Raw genomic sequence first — 19,500 nt, forward strand, 5'->3', positions numbered from 1 at the left:
CTGGGCTGCTGTCAGCACGAACTTGGATGGAATCCAGTTCCCGAGGCCAACCTCCCCCCAGGGCTAGAATCCTCTCTCTTGCCCCATTGTGAGTCCTGCCTCTGTGTGACAGCTCAGTGCCCTTCCAGGAAGCAGGCTTCCTCTTTGACTAGCAGAAACTTCTTCCTGGTGGGATTCCAAATCCTGCCACTTTGAAAACCACCCATTGACTGTAGTTTTCTCTCTTGGGCCACCCCTTTCTGCATGCCACACCTCTGGATAACTGGAACCTGCCACCGTGTTTCCCCTAGGCCTCCTTTCTCTAGGCTGGGTAGTCTCCGGTTCTTCAGCAACTCTTCCCTGAGCATTGCTCCCCTTGGCCATCCTGGTCCTCTGAATTTTCTCCAGTTCATTTGAACTCCTCAAAGTAGAGGCCTCGGGCCCACTGTTGGACTGGATTCAGCCAGCAGAGTAGAGTAGAATGAAGGCCATTAGGCCATTAGGGGAAGCTTCTGTCATTTCTTTGTTTCTACTGAGCTAAGTGTCTACTGAAATCTGTCTCTAGAATGGTCCCAATTATAGTCTTAGCCTTGTGCTCAGCTGGGGCTCCTTAGCCGGGAGCCCCTTAGCTAAGGAGCCCCGGACCTGGGTTGGTCCTTGTGGGTATGGTTGGTTCTGAGCTTGGGAGCCAGCCCTCACACATGGTTCTGCCCCCTGCACCTCCAAGCCCAGCTACACAAAACTTCACAAACAGCTTTGGATCACAAGACCAAGAGAGTGAGGAAGGAGCAGGGCAGCCCATCCCTGGCAGCAACCACCCATCTGTGGAAGTGCCACAAGTGCTGGGTTGGGTGAGTCACCCAGAGAGTGGGTGAGATACTTAGGCCATACCTTCCACCTGCTCTGGGAGAAGTGGGATGCCTAAGAGGAGGGGTGCGTAAGCATTCCTGGACCGGACTCCTGGCAGGACCATAGTTTTGCCCCATTTTTTGACGGGTGAGGTCAGAAGGAGCCCGAAGCTCCATTAATCAAGTTAAGCAGAGCCGGTGGTGCGCACGGCCGAGCTGGCCCCTGCCAGATGTCTCCCGCCCCTCGGCAGAGCAGTACTTCAGAGTTCTCTCCACTTCCTGCTCTGGCAACGAGGATCAGGGCCTCTGGCAGCCCTCTAATCATCTTGGTGGCAGACGGAGCACGTCTGTGGCTTTCTCTTTTTATCCTGTGAGTTCATAGAAAATAAATGCAAGCCTGATTTCCAAGAAGGTGAAGATCAGTCTGTTAACCCCACTGTCTGCCCTTCCCCCTGGCCCTGCATCTCCCTTACCTCCCATAAGCCACTGGGCCCATAAGCAGACAGATGTGTCAAGGATCCAGGTCCTGGGCATCAGAGGATTGGCACCACCTGAGGAGGCAGCACTGCGTGTGCTGTGAATCCTGGCTGGGAGCCCATCTGGGATCCCGTGTATTGGGGGCGGGGGTGAGGGTCAGCAGATATCATTCCAGTGCTGCCTTGTCTTCTCCCTTCCTCCACTGCTCCCCCACCTTCTCTCTCCTCACCTAAGCAGCACAGATTTTGTGCAATGACAAGGAAAGGGAACATTCAGTGCCAGGCTTTTAATTACAATTGCTTCAGGCTGCTGGCCTCCATGCCAAATGGCCACACGGAGAGTGTTCTATCACACCAGAAAGCCAACAGGGTCCAGACTGTGGTGCGTGCACCCGGCACCTGGTTAGGGATGGGGCTGTGTGCCTACCAGGGAAAGGCCAGACCCAGATTAGTTCACGTGGGCCTCAGAGCAGCTGGGCTTTAGCTGGAACCGCTGGGCCAGATGGAACTGCCCGCTGAGACCCTTAGAGCAAACTCCAGGGAAGGCCTGTAATTGGGTGGGAGAGGGATCTTTGGGAGGAAGGCCAAGCTGCGGAAGGATGATGGGGATGGATGATACCATGGGGCACAGCCACGCAAGAGGAATATGATAATCCTGTCCACAACACTTCACAATCTACAAAGAGCTTTCCGCTTTTCCGAGCATGCTTAATCCTCCCATCAATCCTGCTTAGGAGACAGGGCTCAGAGAAGGGAAGTCACTTGCCCAGAGTTAAACAGGCAGAAAGCCAGGTTTGGAGCCCTGGCCTCCCACTGCATCCAGCAGTTTCCACGAGGAGGTGGGTCCCCCAGGAGCCAGAGGAGCAGCCCAGGCAGGAAACAGCTTGGCCCCCACCGGAGCCACCAGGGCAGCCCTCAGGGCAGCACCGTGGTGACACTGGTGAGCACCACGTGCTCGGGGACTTTGGAGACGGAGCACCGGCTGTGCAAGGACAAGGACTTGTGGCTGGCAGAGGAGCGGGGGCTGGGGGCCTTCGGAGAGCCGCAGGGACCCAGGCCAGGCAGGCAGCAGGAGAAGGCGGCCTTAAACTGCTCCCGGAATTTGCCTTGGTTGGAGACAGAAGACACAGCCATAAGGAGATGGATGAAGCAGGAAGGGCCTTGGGCCCAGGGACACCCACGCAGCTCCAGCCAAGCTGCCAGTGAGGGGGTGGGAGGGCAGAGTAGAGCTGGGAAAGAGAAAGCCCCAAGGCGACCTCGTCACTGCCAGGGAGAGTGAGGACAGAGGCCCCAGAGCAGTTCCCAAGGAGAAATGCAATTTTCATCTGATTCCTTGACTGCGCTCTGGCTGTGAGCCCGGCTCAAAACGTGGTGTCTGGCTCAGGGGCCTGGGGCCACCTCTGCCCTCCTTGGCGTGTAGGTGGAGGGGCTCAGACTCACCAGCTGTGGCTAGGCTTTCCCCCACCTGTGCTCCCCACAGTGATGGGAAGGACAGAACCAGCTTGCAAGAGGCACTGTGCTGGGCACCTCTGCCTTGCCCTCCACCCCCACCCCCGGTCCCAGCACCCCGAGAGGCAGAAACCTCCTTGACCATGCTTCATTGCCCAACAAGCCTCTCTGGGGCCCCAGCAGAGGCAGGCACACAGTAGGTGCTTAGTGAATGGGGACCAGACTGGAATGCCCGGCAGGAATCTGCCTGCCGCCTCTCCCCCTGAGCTGGAGACCACCAGGACCACCAGACCACCAGCTGGAGAGGAGGCTAGCCTTTGGGGACTAATTCCTTAGTCTCACTGAGGATTGGGATATGGACCCCCAGCTCCTCCTTCTTCAGCCTTTTCTCAAAGAGTATTGTTCCCAGGCTTGAATAGTCATCTGGACCTGTTTGTTAGGCCTAGATCTGGAGCCACGGGTCTAGCAAGCTGCACTTCTGCTGAGCCCAGGTGCATCTGAGGGTGGAGGTGTGGACAGTGGGACAGCAGAGGGGAGAGGCCTGGGGTAGGGCTAGGGGACTGGGGATGCCTGGAACTCCAGACAGGGGAGCAAGAAGGCTGGTACTGGAGGCAGGTGGATCCAGGGACAGCCCCTCACATCCTGGCCACTCTGCCAGTATGTGTCTAGCTGGGCATGGGGAAGCCCTTCCCCAGCCAGGGCTGCCTCTGCTGGTGACCCTCCATTACCTGGATGACTTGGTTATGCAGTCATTCTCTTAGGTAGGAGCTCAGGGCCCTCTTCCCATAGTTCCTGGCTCCCCCCAGAGCCTGCGTTGGCCAGACAGGGGCTGACGGGAGGTGAGCTGGCCTAGCTCTTTCCTGTCTCACCCACTCACTGATTTGTATGGTCTGCACAACTGGATCCTGGGTGCTGGTCAGCTGGTTCTGGCAACTTTTGGGAGCGTGGCCTGCCTCCACTCAGACCAGGGTCGCAGGGGTAAATCTTCCCCGAATAGGACTTTCCAGAGCCAGCTCAAGACCCCCAGGCAGGAGCAGAGACATCCTCTCCTGCCATCCCTTTATTTAGCCCGGATCGGGGGCGGGCAGACTCCTGTCCCAAGGACACCTACCACCCTCAGTTGCTCTGCCTCCCCGGGCCACTCACCGCTGAGGAAGTTGTAGATGATGGGGTTGGCAGCGCTGTTGGCATACACCAGCCAGTGGGAGAAGGTGAAGCAGGCGTACACGGCTTCTCGGTCACTGGATTGGCGGAACATCCCGAACACCCTAGGACCAGGGGGAGGACAGTCAGAAATGGAGTATGTGTGTGTGTGGTGGGGGGAGGGGGCAGGAGTCACTACCCTCATCTAAAGCACAGGAAAGCCAAGGCTCAGAAAGGGAAAGTGAGTCAACCAAGGTCACACTGCTCACGAGTGGCTATAAGGTATGGGTTCCCACAGCCCCTTCTGTCCACCAGGTGACCCTTTCCTGGGCCTTTAGGTCTGGGGTCTTGAGCACAGAGAGTTTGACCAGGGGAGGTGTAGGGACAGGGACCAGGGTTCATCAACTCAGTCACCCCACCATCTGATCTCCATCCTCGTGGCAACATGAGAAGTCAAGACATCATCCATTTTTTCAACAACGGAGGTGCAGAGAAGTAAAGTGACGCAGCCAGGAAGTGGCCAAGCACAAACTCACACTGAGATGGTCTCATGGCACACAGCCCATTGCTCTTTCCCTGCACCCCGTGGCCCCACCTGCTTCTGGTGCTCTATCCTTCCAGACACCTGCGGGGCCTGGTCCCTTGCTGCTTCCCTGCCTTCAGGTCTCTGTCAAATGTCATTTCCTTAGGTGAGCCTCTCCCCATTTTTTTTTAACCATTGTGTCTAAAAAAAGATGAAAAAATAAACACACAAATCCCCGCCAACCCCTGTCACCGTCACTCTCTGACCTCTTCCCCTATTTGTCTTCATAGCCCTATCGCTGCCTGCCAGGACGGTGGAGACTCATTCCTCTCCCTGCCCCCAAGATGTAGACTCCAGGAGAGCAGAGACTGTCTTGTGCACGTGGTCACCGTGCCCCCAACCCCTGCGAGCTGATGGTTGAGTGAATAGATGGGAGAAATGTCACAATATCCCACCAGCAGCTCACACGGTTATTATTCACATTTTACAGGCTGGAAATTGAGGTTGGGAGGCCCAGAAAAGGTCATTACTATGATCTGCCGCAAGGCCACACAGTGGGTGAGGGCTAGAGCCCCGTCTTTCTCCAAAGCAGAGAGAGCGCCTTCCTCTGAGGCCACAACCTCTGCCCTCATGCTCTCACCTCTTGAGGACATTGAGGACACTGATGGGCAGGTAGCAGAGGGCAAAGACCAGCAGCAGCACCATCAGCATCTTGGCCGTCTTCCTCCGCGCTCGCATCTGCTTCACCTCAGCCAGGAAGGCCCGGGCCCGAGGGGGGGGTTCCGCGCTCAGGCCGGGCCCCTGGTCCTCCAGCTGGTCCGAGGGCCGCTTCCAGTTCCTCACCAGGGCCGATGTGGTGCCAGGGATCTGTCGGGCACACAGAGAGAGCAGCGGTGGGTGGAGCTCCCTGGGAGGGCCCTCCTCCTTCAGCCAGGTCCTGCTCCGGGTGGACCCTGGGGCAGGGTGGAGGTGGACAAGGCAGCGAGCCCTTTTGCAACAGGGAGGAACCCAATATTCGTGACGAAGACCAACACTCTGGACTGGAGGGTGAACAGTCTCTCACAGAGTCCTGCTTCCGCCCAGAAGCTCTGAGCATTCCCCTCCCCGCCCAGAACCTGCCGTTAGGTTGGTCAGTCTGCAACGGAGCCCCGAAGGGGGCCCCGGAACCAGTAAGGCTCGGCCACTCACGGCCGTGGCTAGTTGGCCGCCCTTACTCAGCGCATGCAACGTGGGTACTGCGGCTTCTTTGGCTGGATAGTTGTGAAGACATTGCAAGCAATGTGCCAAATGTGGCAAAAACACAGAGGTGCTGTGGTGGGGGGGTGGGTGCTGACCTGAGCCATGGAGGGCCCCTGGCCTTCCCCTCGCTGGCTGAGGGATTCAGGAGGAGTTGCTATGCCTCTCTGAGTCTCTGTTTTCTCATATATTAAGTTGAGGACAATACATGATGGCTGAGAGGAGGCAAGACTAAACAAAGCTGGAAGTACATGGTACAATAAATGGCAGGTACTGATGTCAGAATGATGATCAGATATTAGATGTTGAAACCAATATTAGTTACCATTCGGTTCCAGGGTAGGCACCAGCACTTTGGCCTTGACTTGGCCACATCCCTCGGCCTTGCCTCTCTCTGGTTGCAGCCAGGATGGCATGTTCTGAGGAGAGGGACTGTCTATTCCCTTGGACCACTACCCCATTTCCCACCAACCCAGATAGTGACCCCAGAGTGGGCCTCACCTGGCGGCCCCAGAGCTTGCGGAAGATCTGGAAATAGGCCATGGCCATGAGGCCCAGTGGGGCCAAGTAGGTGACAATGAAGAAGCAACTGTGGTAGATCTTGGGATAGAGGTCATCTGTAGGGGTCAAGAGATACAAGGCCAAGAGGTCCTCCCATTCTGGGAGCCTCTAGCCTGTTCCACTTAGCAATGCCACCCTGCCCCAACTAGAGCCACAAAGTCAAAGCAAGCAGCGGGGCCTCACACAGACACCATGGCAGAGAGACCCTCGCAATGCGCAGCCTGGCGGTGTCCATCCTGGAGGGAGCCCTAGCAGAGGCCTAGACTGGAGGAGGTACCCGCTGTGGAGGTATCTCTGGGCAGATGTCTGCTCTGTGGCATCCATCAAGGGACGGACACCTGTTCTATGGCATCCATCAAGGGGTTCCCCACCCTGGGAGTGTACCTGATAGAAGCCTGCTCCAGGGTGTCTTTTGGGAGATAGCCACCCTGGGAGTGCCCACCGCAGGAGTGCACCGACAGACGCCTGCCCTAAGGGTACGTGTCCCAGAGGCACCCACTTCAGGGATGCCCACACAAGGCTCCCACCATTACCTGCCCAGTGTTCATCACACACAGAGAAGAGGCGGGTGCGGTTGGCTAGCTCAGGGAGCACGCTGCTGCATTCCATGACGGCAGCCTGAGGTACCATGACAGCCAATGACACAGCCCAGATGCCCAGGATGGAGCTGCGGGCGCGCCGGGCGGTGCTCTTGAACAACAGCGGGTGGCAGATGGCATACCAGCGGTCCAGGGCGATGAAGCTGAGAGTCAGCACTGCCACCGACACAGACACGGCCTGCCCCATGGGGACACAGCGTCAGCCCTCTCGGGGGCCACTCACAGACATGGGATGAGAGATCGAGGCTCAGGTGGGGTGCGGATCCTGACCACACTGCTTGCTTGTGTCGATTTGAGCAAATCACTCTCTTTCTCTCTCTGAGCCTCATCGGTGAAATGGGACTATGTCATCCACCTGGCAGGATTCTTTTGAAAATCCATGAAATCGTGGGTGGAAAATGTCTAGGTTCGAGACCTAGCACATAGTGGGTGCTTCTCTACTATGATTAATAACTTATGCTCATGGAACCTACTACGTGCCAGACACAGTTCTCATTATCCTCACAACAACCCCATCCCTATGTTACAGATGAGGACACTGGGGCACAGAAAGGTTAAATAATTTGTCCCCAGTGAATTTCCTCCCCAGCCTGTCTGTTCTCAGCGTTCCCAGGGTTAATCCACTGAATGGAAAGCCTTAAAACAATGGAAATCCAAGAGGCATTTCTCTCGGCCCAGGGATGCCATTCTTTCCCCGGTGTTAGGAAAGAGCCTAACTCAGGGAGGCAGACATGAGTCCAGGCCAGAGGTGGAGGCGGGTACTGCCTCCAGGAGTGCGGGCCTACCGTCTGGGGTACAGGAAGAGGGCTGAGGGATGCAGCTGAAGGGCAATTCTGCCCTCTTTCCACTCCACCAAACCCATTGGACATCCTGATTCCCACCTCTGGGGGGGGGGGGGGGAGGCCCTTTGGAAGGTTCCTTTGGAACCAGGGTGGTTGGGATAAGGAGAGACTTTCCAGTGGCCCCCCTGGAACCAGGGAGTGGGCCCAGCATGCATTTGTGTCTGTCCCCATGGGCTTGTGCCTCTCTCCTCTCCTGTGTGCCCAAGTACCCGGAGGTGACTGTACATGTGTCCAGTGGCTGTGTGCATGTGGGTCTGCGGGTGTGACCAGGAGGGGACTCTGTATGAATATGTGGGGCTGTGTCTGTGTCCTCAAGTGTCAGGCCTCATGGCCTGGCCTTGCTGACAGTAGAGGATGACACTGCAGAGGAACTGAGCCACCGAGTCCTGTCTGAAAGGCAAGTCTGAGGGTCACTTAGGTCTATGCAAGGCCATGGTCTTTGTACCTGGGGTGACAGAGGGGTGGTGAACAGCACCCCTGGGTGGAGCTCACCTGTAGGTAGGGGATGACTTTGCAGAGGGTATGACCGAAGAGCCAGGACTCAGTGATGTCTACCAGCAGGCTGGCCGGGAGGCAGATGGCTGTCACCAGCACATCAGCCAGGGACAGGTTGACAATGAAATAGTTGGTGACCGTCCTCATGTGGTGGTTCCTCCACACGGCCAGGCAGACTGCAGGGCAGGTGGGGAGGTGGGAAGAGGAGGAGGAGGTGAAGCCAGGGGCAGAGTCATGCGGATCCTTGATCCTCCTAAGCAAGTCTCTTCCCCCATGCCACCCATCCCCAAACTACCCAACCAAGGGAGATGGGGGAGAAGGAGAGAGAGAAGCCAGGCCCAGGTCACCTTCCAGTCCCCAGAGAAGTCCACACCACCACAAGCAACCTAAACACCTACCCAGCGTGTTGCCCACCAGGGCCACTAGGAACACAGCCACGTAGGCAGCGATGAGGACCCACTCATACTGCTTTGGGTACAGGTAATCGCGCCACAGATAGCGCAGGAACTCGTCTTCATAGTCGGGAGGCACCAGTGACGGAGACAGCTCCCCGCCGCCGGTGGGGGTCCCAGTCTGGGCCCCTGGGGTGGCTGAGGGCTCCATGAGCTCAGGAGTTGCTGATGCCGAGCGGCATCCTGGGCCCTGCAGGGGGAGGGGAGCCCGGCCAGGCCTCAGCCCACTTCCCTAGCACGCAGGTCTCTGGGGTCCCAGCCCCAAGGATCCTGAAGGAAGGAGGGGAGGAAGAAAGAGAGAACATTAGGAATGTGCCAGGCAATTGGCATATAAGCTCCCTCTTAATTCTCACGGTGCTGTCAGGTTGCGGTGAGCCCGAAATTGATGGAGAAAGACAGATGTGGCTTGCATCTCAATTCCATATGCAAGTTGTTCTTGGATACCCTACGTCTCCCCTTCCAGCCTCGGTTTCCCCATCTCGCCAAAGGAGTCATAACTGTACCAAGCTCATAGGGCCATGGTGAGGCTTAATGATCTCTAATGCGTGCCAAGTGCTTTACCCAGACACTGGCAAGGGTAGCCGGCTTCAGGGCCGACTCCGGGTACCAATAAAGAACCCTGCTTTATAGAGGCTCAGAAAGCCTGAGCCCCTTGTTTAAGGTCACAAAGCTACTATGCTAGGTCTGTCTGAATCCGCGAAACACCATAGATCTGCGAGGGGAAGCCATCCTGATTGCAAATGTTCTCTCCTGAGTCAGTTCACAGGCCTGAAATTTTGGTTAAAAAAATGGTCGAGGGAGGCGTTGGAGACCCAGACCCCGCCGGCCAGACCTGGACCCTCCCGGTACACACGCAGGGTTGCTGGAAGGACTGAGGACCTCCCTGCAAGAGAGAGGAGAGCCCCAGGCCCAGCGGCCGGGCCCCTCAGCCCCCCAGATCGGCTCCACTTGAATCCCCGCGGCCGGGATGCGCCCCGATGGCCGCCAGGGGTCGCTGGGCCGGCGCGCAGGCCGCTTTCTCCATTCATAAATCGGGCCTCGCTCCCCGCCCCTCCGCGCTCGCTCAGACCCTCCTGCCCGGGGCTGGGCAGGGACGCCCCCGGACGTGTGTAGGAGGGTTACCGGTCCCTAGAGACCCCTGGGGGAGGGCAAGGGGCTCCTTCATACCCCCTCCAAGTGCCGGCGGACCCACTCCCCCAGCGGGACCTCCCTGCACCTCGGGGGCGGTGGGGGGCTGCGGGGAGAAGGTGGAGGAGCGAGGGCGCTGGGGGTTCTGCAGAAGCCTGCGCGGAGGAGGGCAGAGCCTCCCGGGGACCCTGCCTCCCAGCACCCAGCTCGTGCCCCGAGGCTCTTGGCTCCCGCCGAGGGTCCTTTGGAACCCGCACCCCGGGCCTGGGGGGGGGTCCCCCAAGCCCCGCACCTGTTGGCTCCGGGACCCCGGCGTCCTCGGCTGCTGGCCCCCGGCCCCCGCACCGGGGACTCCGCGTCCCTGCCCCCGAAGGCCGGGCTCGGGGGCCCCGGGCCGGGGGAGAGGTCGGGGCAGCCCCCTCCCGAGGCTGCGCCGCCTGGGCTCGCTCGGCTGGGCGCGAGCCGCAGCTCCTCCGCGGGCTGTTGCTGGGCGCGGGCTCCGCCGGGCTGCGCGCCGCGGGGAGGGGGGGCGAGCGGGAGGGGCGGGCCGGAGGGAGCCCCCAGCCGGTCTGGGCTCCGTGTCGCCCAGCCCGAGACCGGGAGGGCGGGGGAGACGCTCGTTCCTCCTCGCCTGCCGCTCCATGCTTCCATCCCACCTCCATTCATGCGTCCAGCCGTTCGTTCATTCATGCGTTCGCGTTCGCTCGGCTTCTCCGTGTCCGCTCGCCGCTCGGCGTTCAGAGCGCACCTACTGTGTGCCAGCGCGGCCCTGGGCAGCCCCGGGGGGCCACAGCGCGGGGGGGTCCCAGCCGCACCTCCCCTCGCGGCCTCCCCTGGCTGACGAGGACGGTGGCACAGGTGGGTCGCGGGGTGAGAGCGGCTGCTGCCCTGGCAGGTGCAGCCAGCTCCCAGAGGGGCCGGGAGGGAGCCCCGGTCTGCCCATCTCCCAGCCCCCCTTCTATCGGCCCCCAATCCTTTCCTTCATACCTGCCCCCCACCTCCCAAGATGGATAGTGAGTGGGGGCAGGAAGAGGGGACCCAGAGGGGCTAATTCCACAAGCATTGACTAAGCTGTGTGTCCGGCAATGAGCTAGAATAATAGAGCCCCCTACCCACCCCATGATCTCACCTAACCTTCCTGTCAGTCCAGGCAGGTGGTTGCTATTGCCCCATTTTCCAGATGAGAACACTGAACTCACATGATTCAGTAACTTGCCCAAGGCCACACAGCAGAGGCAGAGCTGGGATCCGGACCTGTGATCCCCTCCAGGTTTACCCACCTCCTTACCAGACGGAGGCGCCCTGTCCTCACGCAGTCCCAGGCTGGGTGGGGGCAGGAGGCTCCCAGGCCAGCAAGTGAGCTACGGCAGCATGAGGAGAGCTGCGAAGCGGCCCAGAAGGACAGATTGATTCAGCCAGGACCTCAGGACAGACTTCCCAGGGCAGGAACTCGGGAACCTGAAAAGTGGCCTTGCAAGGGGGATTATGGTAACCACCGAGAGGGTTCCAGGTGGAGGCAACAGCAGGTGTAAAGGTATGGAGGGTGGACCTGCCAGGAACCGCAGGCAGGTGACGGGCAATCCCCTGGGCATCAGGCAGGCACCCGGACCGTGCCCTGCCTCAGGACAGGACCTCCCTAGCACATCAGATCCCACCGTCCTCTCTCAGCCTCGGAGACTCGTACTCCTTCCCTCGATGGAGGCTATTCCCGAGATGTAACCTCCATCTTCCCTGCGGCTCCTCCTTTCTCAGAGGAGCTAGAGATGGGCCATTAGGCACAGAGTGTGTGAGAGCTGAGGCAACACAGCGGACAGGTCGGTGACTTCGCCTTTCCAGAACCGAAGTTGACCCTAGGGCACGACTCTGTCCCTGGGCAGGATGGACAACGGGGTCACAGCATCCTTGTGGTTCTAGTGCTCTGTCCTGTCTGCCGGGGGTGCTGGTGGAGGTAGGGGAATGAGTGAGGGGACTCGAGAGAGGAGCGCCTGGTATGTGTGCACGCGTGCATGCATGTGCCTGTGTGTGAGGGCATGTGCATGTGTGATGCACGTATGTTTTTCTTATTTAGAAGGGCTGTGAGTGTGTGTCTGGAGAATCTAATGTGTGACTGTGTGTGCTTGTGTCTCTGAGTGTGCATGTGAGCAGAGAACAGGCTCTGGGTTGATGACTGAGGGTCACCCAGAGTGGGATGTGTGTATTGGTGTTTGTGTACACAAGGAGTGTGTGTATGTGTGTGTGTGTGTGTGTGTAGGGGGTGTCTGTCTGTCTGTCTGTCTGTGTCTGAGCGTGTGGTTTTGGCTCTGACAAGCATCGGCCTCCCGGCATGTGCCCCTGTGAGTGTGGGAATGTGAGTGTGGGCATGTCTTTGTGTCCGCAGCTCCGCAACTATGGGACTTGGTATGTCTGCCCCCACGGCGATGACTCATCTAATCCCCCACGCTCACCCCCCAGCTAGAGCTGTGCCTGTCTGCTATGTAAAGGCCAGGGAGGGGACTGCAGCACAGGGTGGGATGGGAGGCGCATCGTGCAGGGACACTCAAGTGACAGCTGCAGCAAACGAGGTGCAGCTGGTAATGCGACAGGTATAGACCAATGTGTGTCTGCGTGGATGGAGGGCACCAGCGGAGCCCAGCACAGCCTAGGGCTTAGAGCCCAGCCCAGAGCTCAGGATGCCATAGTCCAGGGCCTCCCAGACACCCTGGGTCCCCCAAACCATTCTATATGGGGTGCACGCGTCTGTACGGGGAAGGAGTCACAGCTGAGGATTCGGTTTCGCAGAGCCAGTCCCATCTCCCCTTAAGAGGGATCCCAGTGACCAATTCTCCATCCTTTGGTACCCCCAGAGATGGCTGCTCTCCAGGACAAAGGATCAGGAGTGGTTCTTTCTACCCAGAGGCAACAGCTATTTCTTCCTAGCAGACCCTGGCCAGGCCGGAGGCTTTGGGCTCCCAGAGCCCTCTGGTCGTGAGTCTGGCTCCGTCAGCCCTGGTCTGAGGGTGGGAGAGCCCAGTTGTTTGGCCTGGGTAGAAGCTCAGAGAAAATCCTGCGATCCCAGGAGGGGGCCAGTGATGCTCTGGAAGACTGACAAGGGGCCGCGGTGGTTGGTCCTGGAGCCCAACAGCAGTGGTCTCTGGGAGCTCCTGGCAAAGCACCAGTGCCCAGGAGAGGCAACCAGGAACCTCACATCCTCCATCTCCAGGCTGGGCACTCAGCCCTGGCACCTCTTCTGCCCGGGGAGGGCCACCCTGAAGCCTTTGCTTTGCCTGAGCTGTCTGTCAACTGGTGGCCACATGACCTCTTTCCTGGAACCAGCCAGCGCCCCCCCCCCCCCCCCCCCCCCCCCGCCTGGTTGATCTAATCCCGAACCTCTGAGCCACAGGTCCCTGTCACATCCATCTTTAAGTGCTATCCCCGGGCACTGGCCCTAGGTGCTGTCTCCCCCTCCTGCCCAATCCTGGTGTGACTTACAGTAACCTCTGTCAGGCTAGGACTAGAATAATCAAAATATAATTGGGTTTTCGACTTGCTAATGCTGCCACAGGCCTGGGCTGTGCATGGGAACACTCTGAGCAGGGCAGAGGTGCCTTTTAGAAGAACAGAACTCTGCAGGCAAGCAGAGGTGTGCAGAAGGGCTGGACTGCAGGCCCCGAATGGGGGATTCTGAGGGCTGAGTCTGGCAGGCCACTGAAGAGGCTGTGGTGTTTGGTCCTTGGGCCCAAAGGCACTGGCCTCTGGGAGCTCCTAGCAAAGTGCCTTGCCCGTGGGAGGGACCGGGGACCTCGTGTCCTCTGTTTCCAGGCCAGGTGCTCAGCATTTATGACTCTTCTGCTCAAGAAGAGCTGACCCTCCTTCGGGGTGTGGGTGGCTCGAGGGGAAGGACATCTCCTGAGAGAGCAGGGGGTCCAGGGCCCAGAGCCAGGCATCCTTGGTGATTTCACAGGCTACTGAGCACCTTCAAGCCGGGGCAGAGGCAAAAGGGAATGGGCTGGAGATGGTGGTCTCTGCTCCCTCCCTCATATAGTCACTCAACAAACATAGACAGCAAGTAAGCTGCCAAGATGGGGGCCCTGCTGGTTAGTCTGGGGAGACCCGCATGTGAACCAAAGGGTGGGGGTGGGTGTCATATGCATTAGAGTGGGAGCTCGTGGAGTCGGGAGTGGGGGACGGGATAGGACCGGGATGGACAGTGCTGGTGCATGGGAACCCAGACATAACTGCCCCCCTCCCAGTCTGTTGAGTCTCATGTTGAAATGTGGTTAGAAGCACAGGCTTTGGGGCCAGAGAGACCTGAGTCAGACTCCCAGCTCTGCCGCTTACTACTGTGTGATCTGGGACTAGGCACTTCACTTCTGTGACAGGCTGGGTGGTGGCCCTCAAAGAAGTCCACATTCTAAGCCCGGGAACTGTGACATGTTACATGGCAAAAGGGACTTTGCAGAGGGGACTAAATTCGGGAGCTTGAGATGGGGAAATTAGCCTGGGTTATCCAGGTGGGCCTGGTATAATCACAGGGGACCTTGTAATAAAGAGACAGGAGGGACAAAAAGAGCAGGTGTGGCGGCAGAGCAGCAGTGGGAGTGATGATGCCAGTGCCGGGAGAGGCCACAGCCCAGGAGGGCGGGCGGTCTCTGGAAGCTGGCAAAGGGGAAGAACAGATTCTCCCCTAGAGGCTCTAGAAGGAATTCACCCTATCGATTCCTTGATTTTAGCCCCCACTGGTCTCATTTTGGGCTCCTCACCTAAAATGTGGCAAGAAAAAAAATTGCGTGGTTTTCAGGCCCTAAATTCACAGTAATCTGTATAGTAGCCACGAGAAATGAATACAACCTCTCTGGGCCTCATCTCACTGGTTCTGAGTTGAGAGCAACAGGAACCTTTGCCGTAGAGACTTGTGTAAGGGTTCACTGCGCACAGGCAGCGGTGTGGAGCGGCGGTCGCCGGGCACCAGCAAGTCGGACACTCACATCCTCATACACACTCATCCTTAGCAATAATTTAATATTTAAGAAAAGTCAGAATGGTCATCATGGGAAAAATCAGGGCTTTGTCAGACATCCTTATGCTTGTCTTGTCATCTGGTACTGGTTTTGGTTTGAGTCACATATCCATGCAGGAGGCTACTAACGGGCTTAAATCTTAAAATTACAAATAATATTAGTTATAAAAAATGACCACAATAAACGTGTGCTGGTGTGGTTATTTTGGCAAAGGAACACACAAGGGGGAGGAAAAGAAGAAGCCTGATCCTTCTAGGAGAGGTGTGTGTGTGTGTGCGTGCGTGCGTGCGTGTGTGTGTGTGTGTGTGTGTCTAGATTGGGTAGGGCTTTTTTTGTTTTTTAAATATTTTATTTATTTATTTGACAGAGAGAGCACAAGCAGGGGGAGCAGCAGAGGGAGGGGGGGAAGCAGACTCCCCGCTGAGCAGGGACCAACCCACCGAGGGGCAGGGCTCAATCCCAGGATCCCAGGATCATGTCCTGAGGCAAAGACAGACGCTTAACCCATTGAGACTGGGTACTTTTGTTTCGTTTCATTTAACTATGATCTGAATCACCAGACATTTGAGGAAAATCTTTAACAGGACAGAGAAAGACCAAGATAAACAGAAAAATGTTCCAGAGGCAACTTGGGCTGGGCTTTGAGGGATGAATAGGAGTTCGAAGATGAGCTTTGAGTGGGAGATCTTGGGCAGAGGTGGGAGAGGAAGAAAAATTGGGACTCCAGGCAGAGGGGTTGACATGAGCAAAGGTGAGGAGTGGGCATGGCCAAAGGTCCGTTCTGGGTCCACAGTAAATAATTAGTGGGGCCCAAGGGTTCTCCTGTGAAGAAGAGCAGTAAGAAATAGAAAGGCAGGTGAAGGGCTGGCCTGAATCTAGGCTGAGGAGCTTGGACTCCATCCCAAAGGCAGTGGGGTCCCTGATGGGTTTAAGCAAGGTTGTGATATGGACTGATTGGCGTCCATGCCCTCCAATTAAAACACATTTGAGATGAATAAAAAGTACATTTTTTTCTTATAATAGATTCAAACCACTCATAACAAAATAGAGTAAAATCATTCTTTTAAATTACGTAGAGGAGCTATGGACTTCTGTATTAGAATATAGCTACTGCAACAAAGACTCCCAAATGACAATGTCTTAGAAGATGGAAGTTTCCTTTTCTCCACAGGCCATCCAGAGCTGGCCAGGTGGCTCTGCAATCATCAGGAAGCCAGAATTCTGCTTGGGTGGAAGAGTATCCTGGTCATGAGCACAGGTTCTAGCGCCAGGCTGCTTGGCCTGAAGTGGACCAGCTGATCCCATGTAGCTGCAAGGGAGCCTGAGGGATAGGCTGTCTCTCTGGGTAGCCATGTACCTGGTGGGAGGGCAGGTGGCTCCTGAGCTAACAGTGTCTGGCACCGTGCCCAACTGTGAAAGATGAGAAGTTTAGCAAAGGTACCTTCCCTCCAGAGTTTGGTTAGATACCCATTGCCAGCTCTTCTTTCTCATGCCATTAATTTTATGAAATAGCTCCTGACTCCTGCTGTGTAAGATGAGACATCCTTTATCATACGTGCCCTCCCCCCTCCTAAATCTTCTTGCTAAACCACTACATGTGAATCTAGTTCTGTCTCCACAGTGAAAATGTTCTGGTGTTTGTGTGTTGTCCATCTCTGAATTTCAAAAATTGAAAATAAATGAAGTGTTTTTTAAACATATTATGATTATGTAAACATTATTCTCCACAGAGCTAACTAGCATCCAGGGACCCGTAGAGAAGGAACTATAATCTTATGATTTTCAATGCTGCCTGAAGGGAAATGCTCCCGGCTTTAAGTGCAAATGTATTTTCCTACACTCCCTCAACATTCAAAGTCATGTTATGTTTTAATTCACTTCATATTTGGACCAAGGCCTTCTCATACAAGTTCTTGCTCTCCTGGAGTTTCTCATTGCTTTACTCTTTTCTTCTTGAGAAAAGAAACATATGTCTTTTTAATTAGGTCATTAAAATCTCCCAGTTTCTTAATTACATTATTTGTTGAATGAAGCCCATTTTCTTCTTGAAGACACTTTTCTCCAAACCCTCTGACTTCCTGTTCTAATTTTGACTGATGGCTTTATGGACCTCTGGCATTTCTATTCATTACACTTGTGGGTCAGTTCTTCTGTTGGGTGAATCTGGTCTCTCTTTCTTGGGTTTTGTCTCTGTTTTGCTGGAGTATATCTTCAAATAACATTTTTAAAGGGGATGCATGGAAGGAAAGCCTTCTGAATCTTTGCATGTCTGAAAATGCTTTTAATTTGTTCTTATTCTTCCTGAGTTGGGGAGACCAATCTGCAGACTTCATTTTAGGGCATGCGGAAAGTGGCCAGATGGGCAAGTAGACACCCAGGTTTCCGCCCTGGGCCAACATAAGGAGTGATTTCCTCTAGACACCAATGCCCTGAGTAGAAATTCTGGTCCTTTTGAAAAAGATCACTCCAGAGCACCCGGGTGGCTCAGTTGGTTAAGTGTTTGCTTTCGTCTCAGGTCATGATCCCCGGCTCCTGGGATTAAACCCCATGTTGGGCTCCCCACTCAGCAGGGAGCCTTCTTTTCCCCTTGCCAGTGCTCTCTCACTCTCCTACTCTCAAATAAATAAATAAAATCTTTAAAAAGAAAAAGATCACTCAAATTCTTTAGAAAGTGGTTCTTTCTCACCTTTTTAAAAATTATTAGAGCAGGGGAGGGGCAGAAAGAAAGGGAGACAAGCAGACTCTGCACCCAGCATGGAGCACAATGTGGGCCTTGATCTCACAATCCTGAGATCATGACCTGAGCCAAAATCAAGAGTCAGAAGCTTAACCGCTTAACCGACTGCGACACCTAGGTACCCCTCTTGCTTTTTAATCTCCCTTCTCTGTATTGTTCTTGTTTGCTGGGGATTGTTAGTGGTGGATGCTGGCTGGTTATTCATTAAACAGGCCTTTCCTTGAATTATTTCCTAACTGGTTATTCTCATACCACCATCTCAATTTTTGCCATATCTTGTTACTACCTGTATTAATATTTACCCTTTTTAAATGTATTTTTAATGACTGAAACAAGACAGATCAAAAACCACAGCTTCTATAAGAACCATTTGTTCTTGCCAGTCTCCTACTCTCCTTGAACTTGACCTTGGCTTCTTGCCAGGCCTTGTGTTTAGGAGCAGGGTCTCCGGAGACATCCTTATTGATGACAGTTGTGTCCAAGGGGATATCCATAGAGTACCTTGTGAGCATGAAGTGACTGTAGTTATAAACTTTCACAAAAGATTTGATCTTTGACCTCTTGGTGATTTTCTTCTTACCCATGGCAGCTGTCACTTCGTGGGAATAGCAGTCAATTGCAGCCACCAGAGCTTGGCTGTAGGGATGGTCTGAGGTGCCATCGTCAATGTTCTTCACAATGACTGCTGTAGTGTCTGGCCAGGACCTGCACCACCACCACCTTCTGGGGGTTTCATGAACTCCCCCATCTGGACACCAGTCAGTGGAGCCTACAACAGGAAGAATATTGACTTATGGTATTATTCTTGTTTAAATTAAACTAGCATTTAAACAATGCTAGTCCTACCCTATAGCTATCAAATTGCAAGTTTGATGTTACAGTTGTACCTTCTGTTGTTTGTCATGATGTGTTTTATTTTCTGATCTATATACATAACTATTAAGATACAGAAGTTTATTTATTTACTACCAAATAACATCCACAGCAATGGTGCATGTGCCATACTTCGCAAAATACTTCTCAAATTAATTACTGTGTTGATTACCGGCCAATCAACTGCTTGAGCTTTCTCCCAGTGTGGGCCTCCAAGGGAGTCTCCTTTCAATAGCCCCTCTCCTCCTTGGCCTGATTCTGACATGCTGGGAATAAAATAAAAGAGTAATTATTATTGGTGATGTAAAGTGATGACTGCAAAGGCCTCAGCTTAGAGTGGGAGCTGTGGGACCCGCCAACTGAACCTCCATCACTGACTGGAAGCAGATGGTTGGGCCCTCCTCCCCCAGAGGGGGGCTCTCAGTTCCAGCCCTGCCTCTCCTGTCCCCTCGGGGTGGCATGTGACTATAACAATCAAGCATCTTGGGCTCAGGTATGTGTTCAGAGAGCAGACAGTCCATATCTTATCCAAATTCCTCCATAAAGTAGAAAAAGAGGGAAAACTACCCATTGCATTTTATGTGGGTAGTAAATATTCAATCTGGACAAGGAAGTTTGAGACAAGAAGATTTGAGGTCAATCTCAATTATGGACATAGATTCAAATATCCTAAATAGAAAGTTGTCAAATTACATACAGCAACATATTTAAAAATGCATAACGACCAAGTTGGGTTTATTACAGAAATGCAAGACTATTTCAACACTAGAAAATTATTATTATTTTTAAAAGATTTTATTTATTCATAGACACAGAGAGAGAGAGAGAGAGAGAGAGAGGCAGAGACACAGGCAGAGGGAGAAGCAGGCTCCATGCAGGGAGCCCGACGTGGGACTCCATCCTAGGTCTCCAGGATCACACCCTGGGCTGAAGGCGGCGCTAAACCGCTGAGCCACCTGGGCTGCCCAAAAATCGTCATTTTAAGTCTCAGCCACCTGAGTGGCTCAGTCCGTGAAGCATTAGACTTGGTTTCAGCTCAGGTCATGGTCTCAGGTTGGTGAGATCAAGCCCAAGGTGGGACAGTCAGCATGGAGTCTGCTTGGATTTCTCTTCACTCTTCCTTCACCCTTCCCCTCTACTCCTTCCCTCCGTTCACACATGT

The 19,500-nt window shown here is 54.9% G+C and overlaps 1 protein-coding gene across 1 annotated transcript; it reads right to left on the minus strand.

Moving 5' to 3' along the window:
• Window positions 1-1,575: 1,575 nt before the first annotated feature.
• HCRTR1 (hypocretin receptor 1) lies at window positions 1,576-10,200 on the minus strand. The gene is made up of 8 exons (XM_025448057.3): window positions 10,024-10,200; window positions 8,550-8,873; window positions 8,149-8,327; window positions 6,749-6,992; window positions 6,156-6,271; window positions 5,059-5,285; window positions 3,899-4,020; window positions 1,576-2,409 (listed from the first exon to the last, which is right to left on the minus strand). Exons 2-8 carry the CDS (start codon window positions 8,752-8,754, stop codon window positions 2,219-2,221), a joined length of 1,284 nt encoding a protein of 427 aa, XP_025303842.1. The 5' UTR covers window positions 8,755-8,873; window positions 10,024-10,200; the 3' UTR covers window positions 1,576-2,218.
• Window positions 10,201-19,500: the final 9,300 nt, after the last annotated feature.

This window comes from Canis lupus, chromosome 2, assembly GCF_003254725.2.
Source record: "Canis lupus dingo isolate Sandy chromosome 2, ASM325472v2, whole genome shotgun sequence".
NCBI classification, from domain to species: Eukaryota; Metazoa; Chordata; class Mammalia; order Carnivora; family Canidae; genus Canis; species Canis lupus.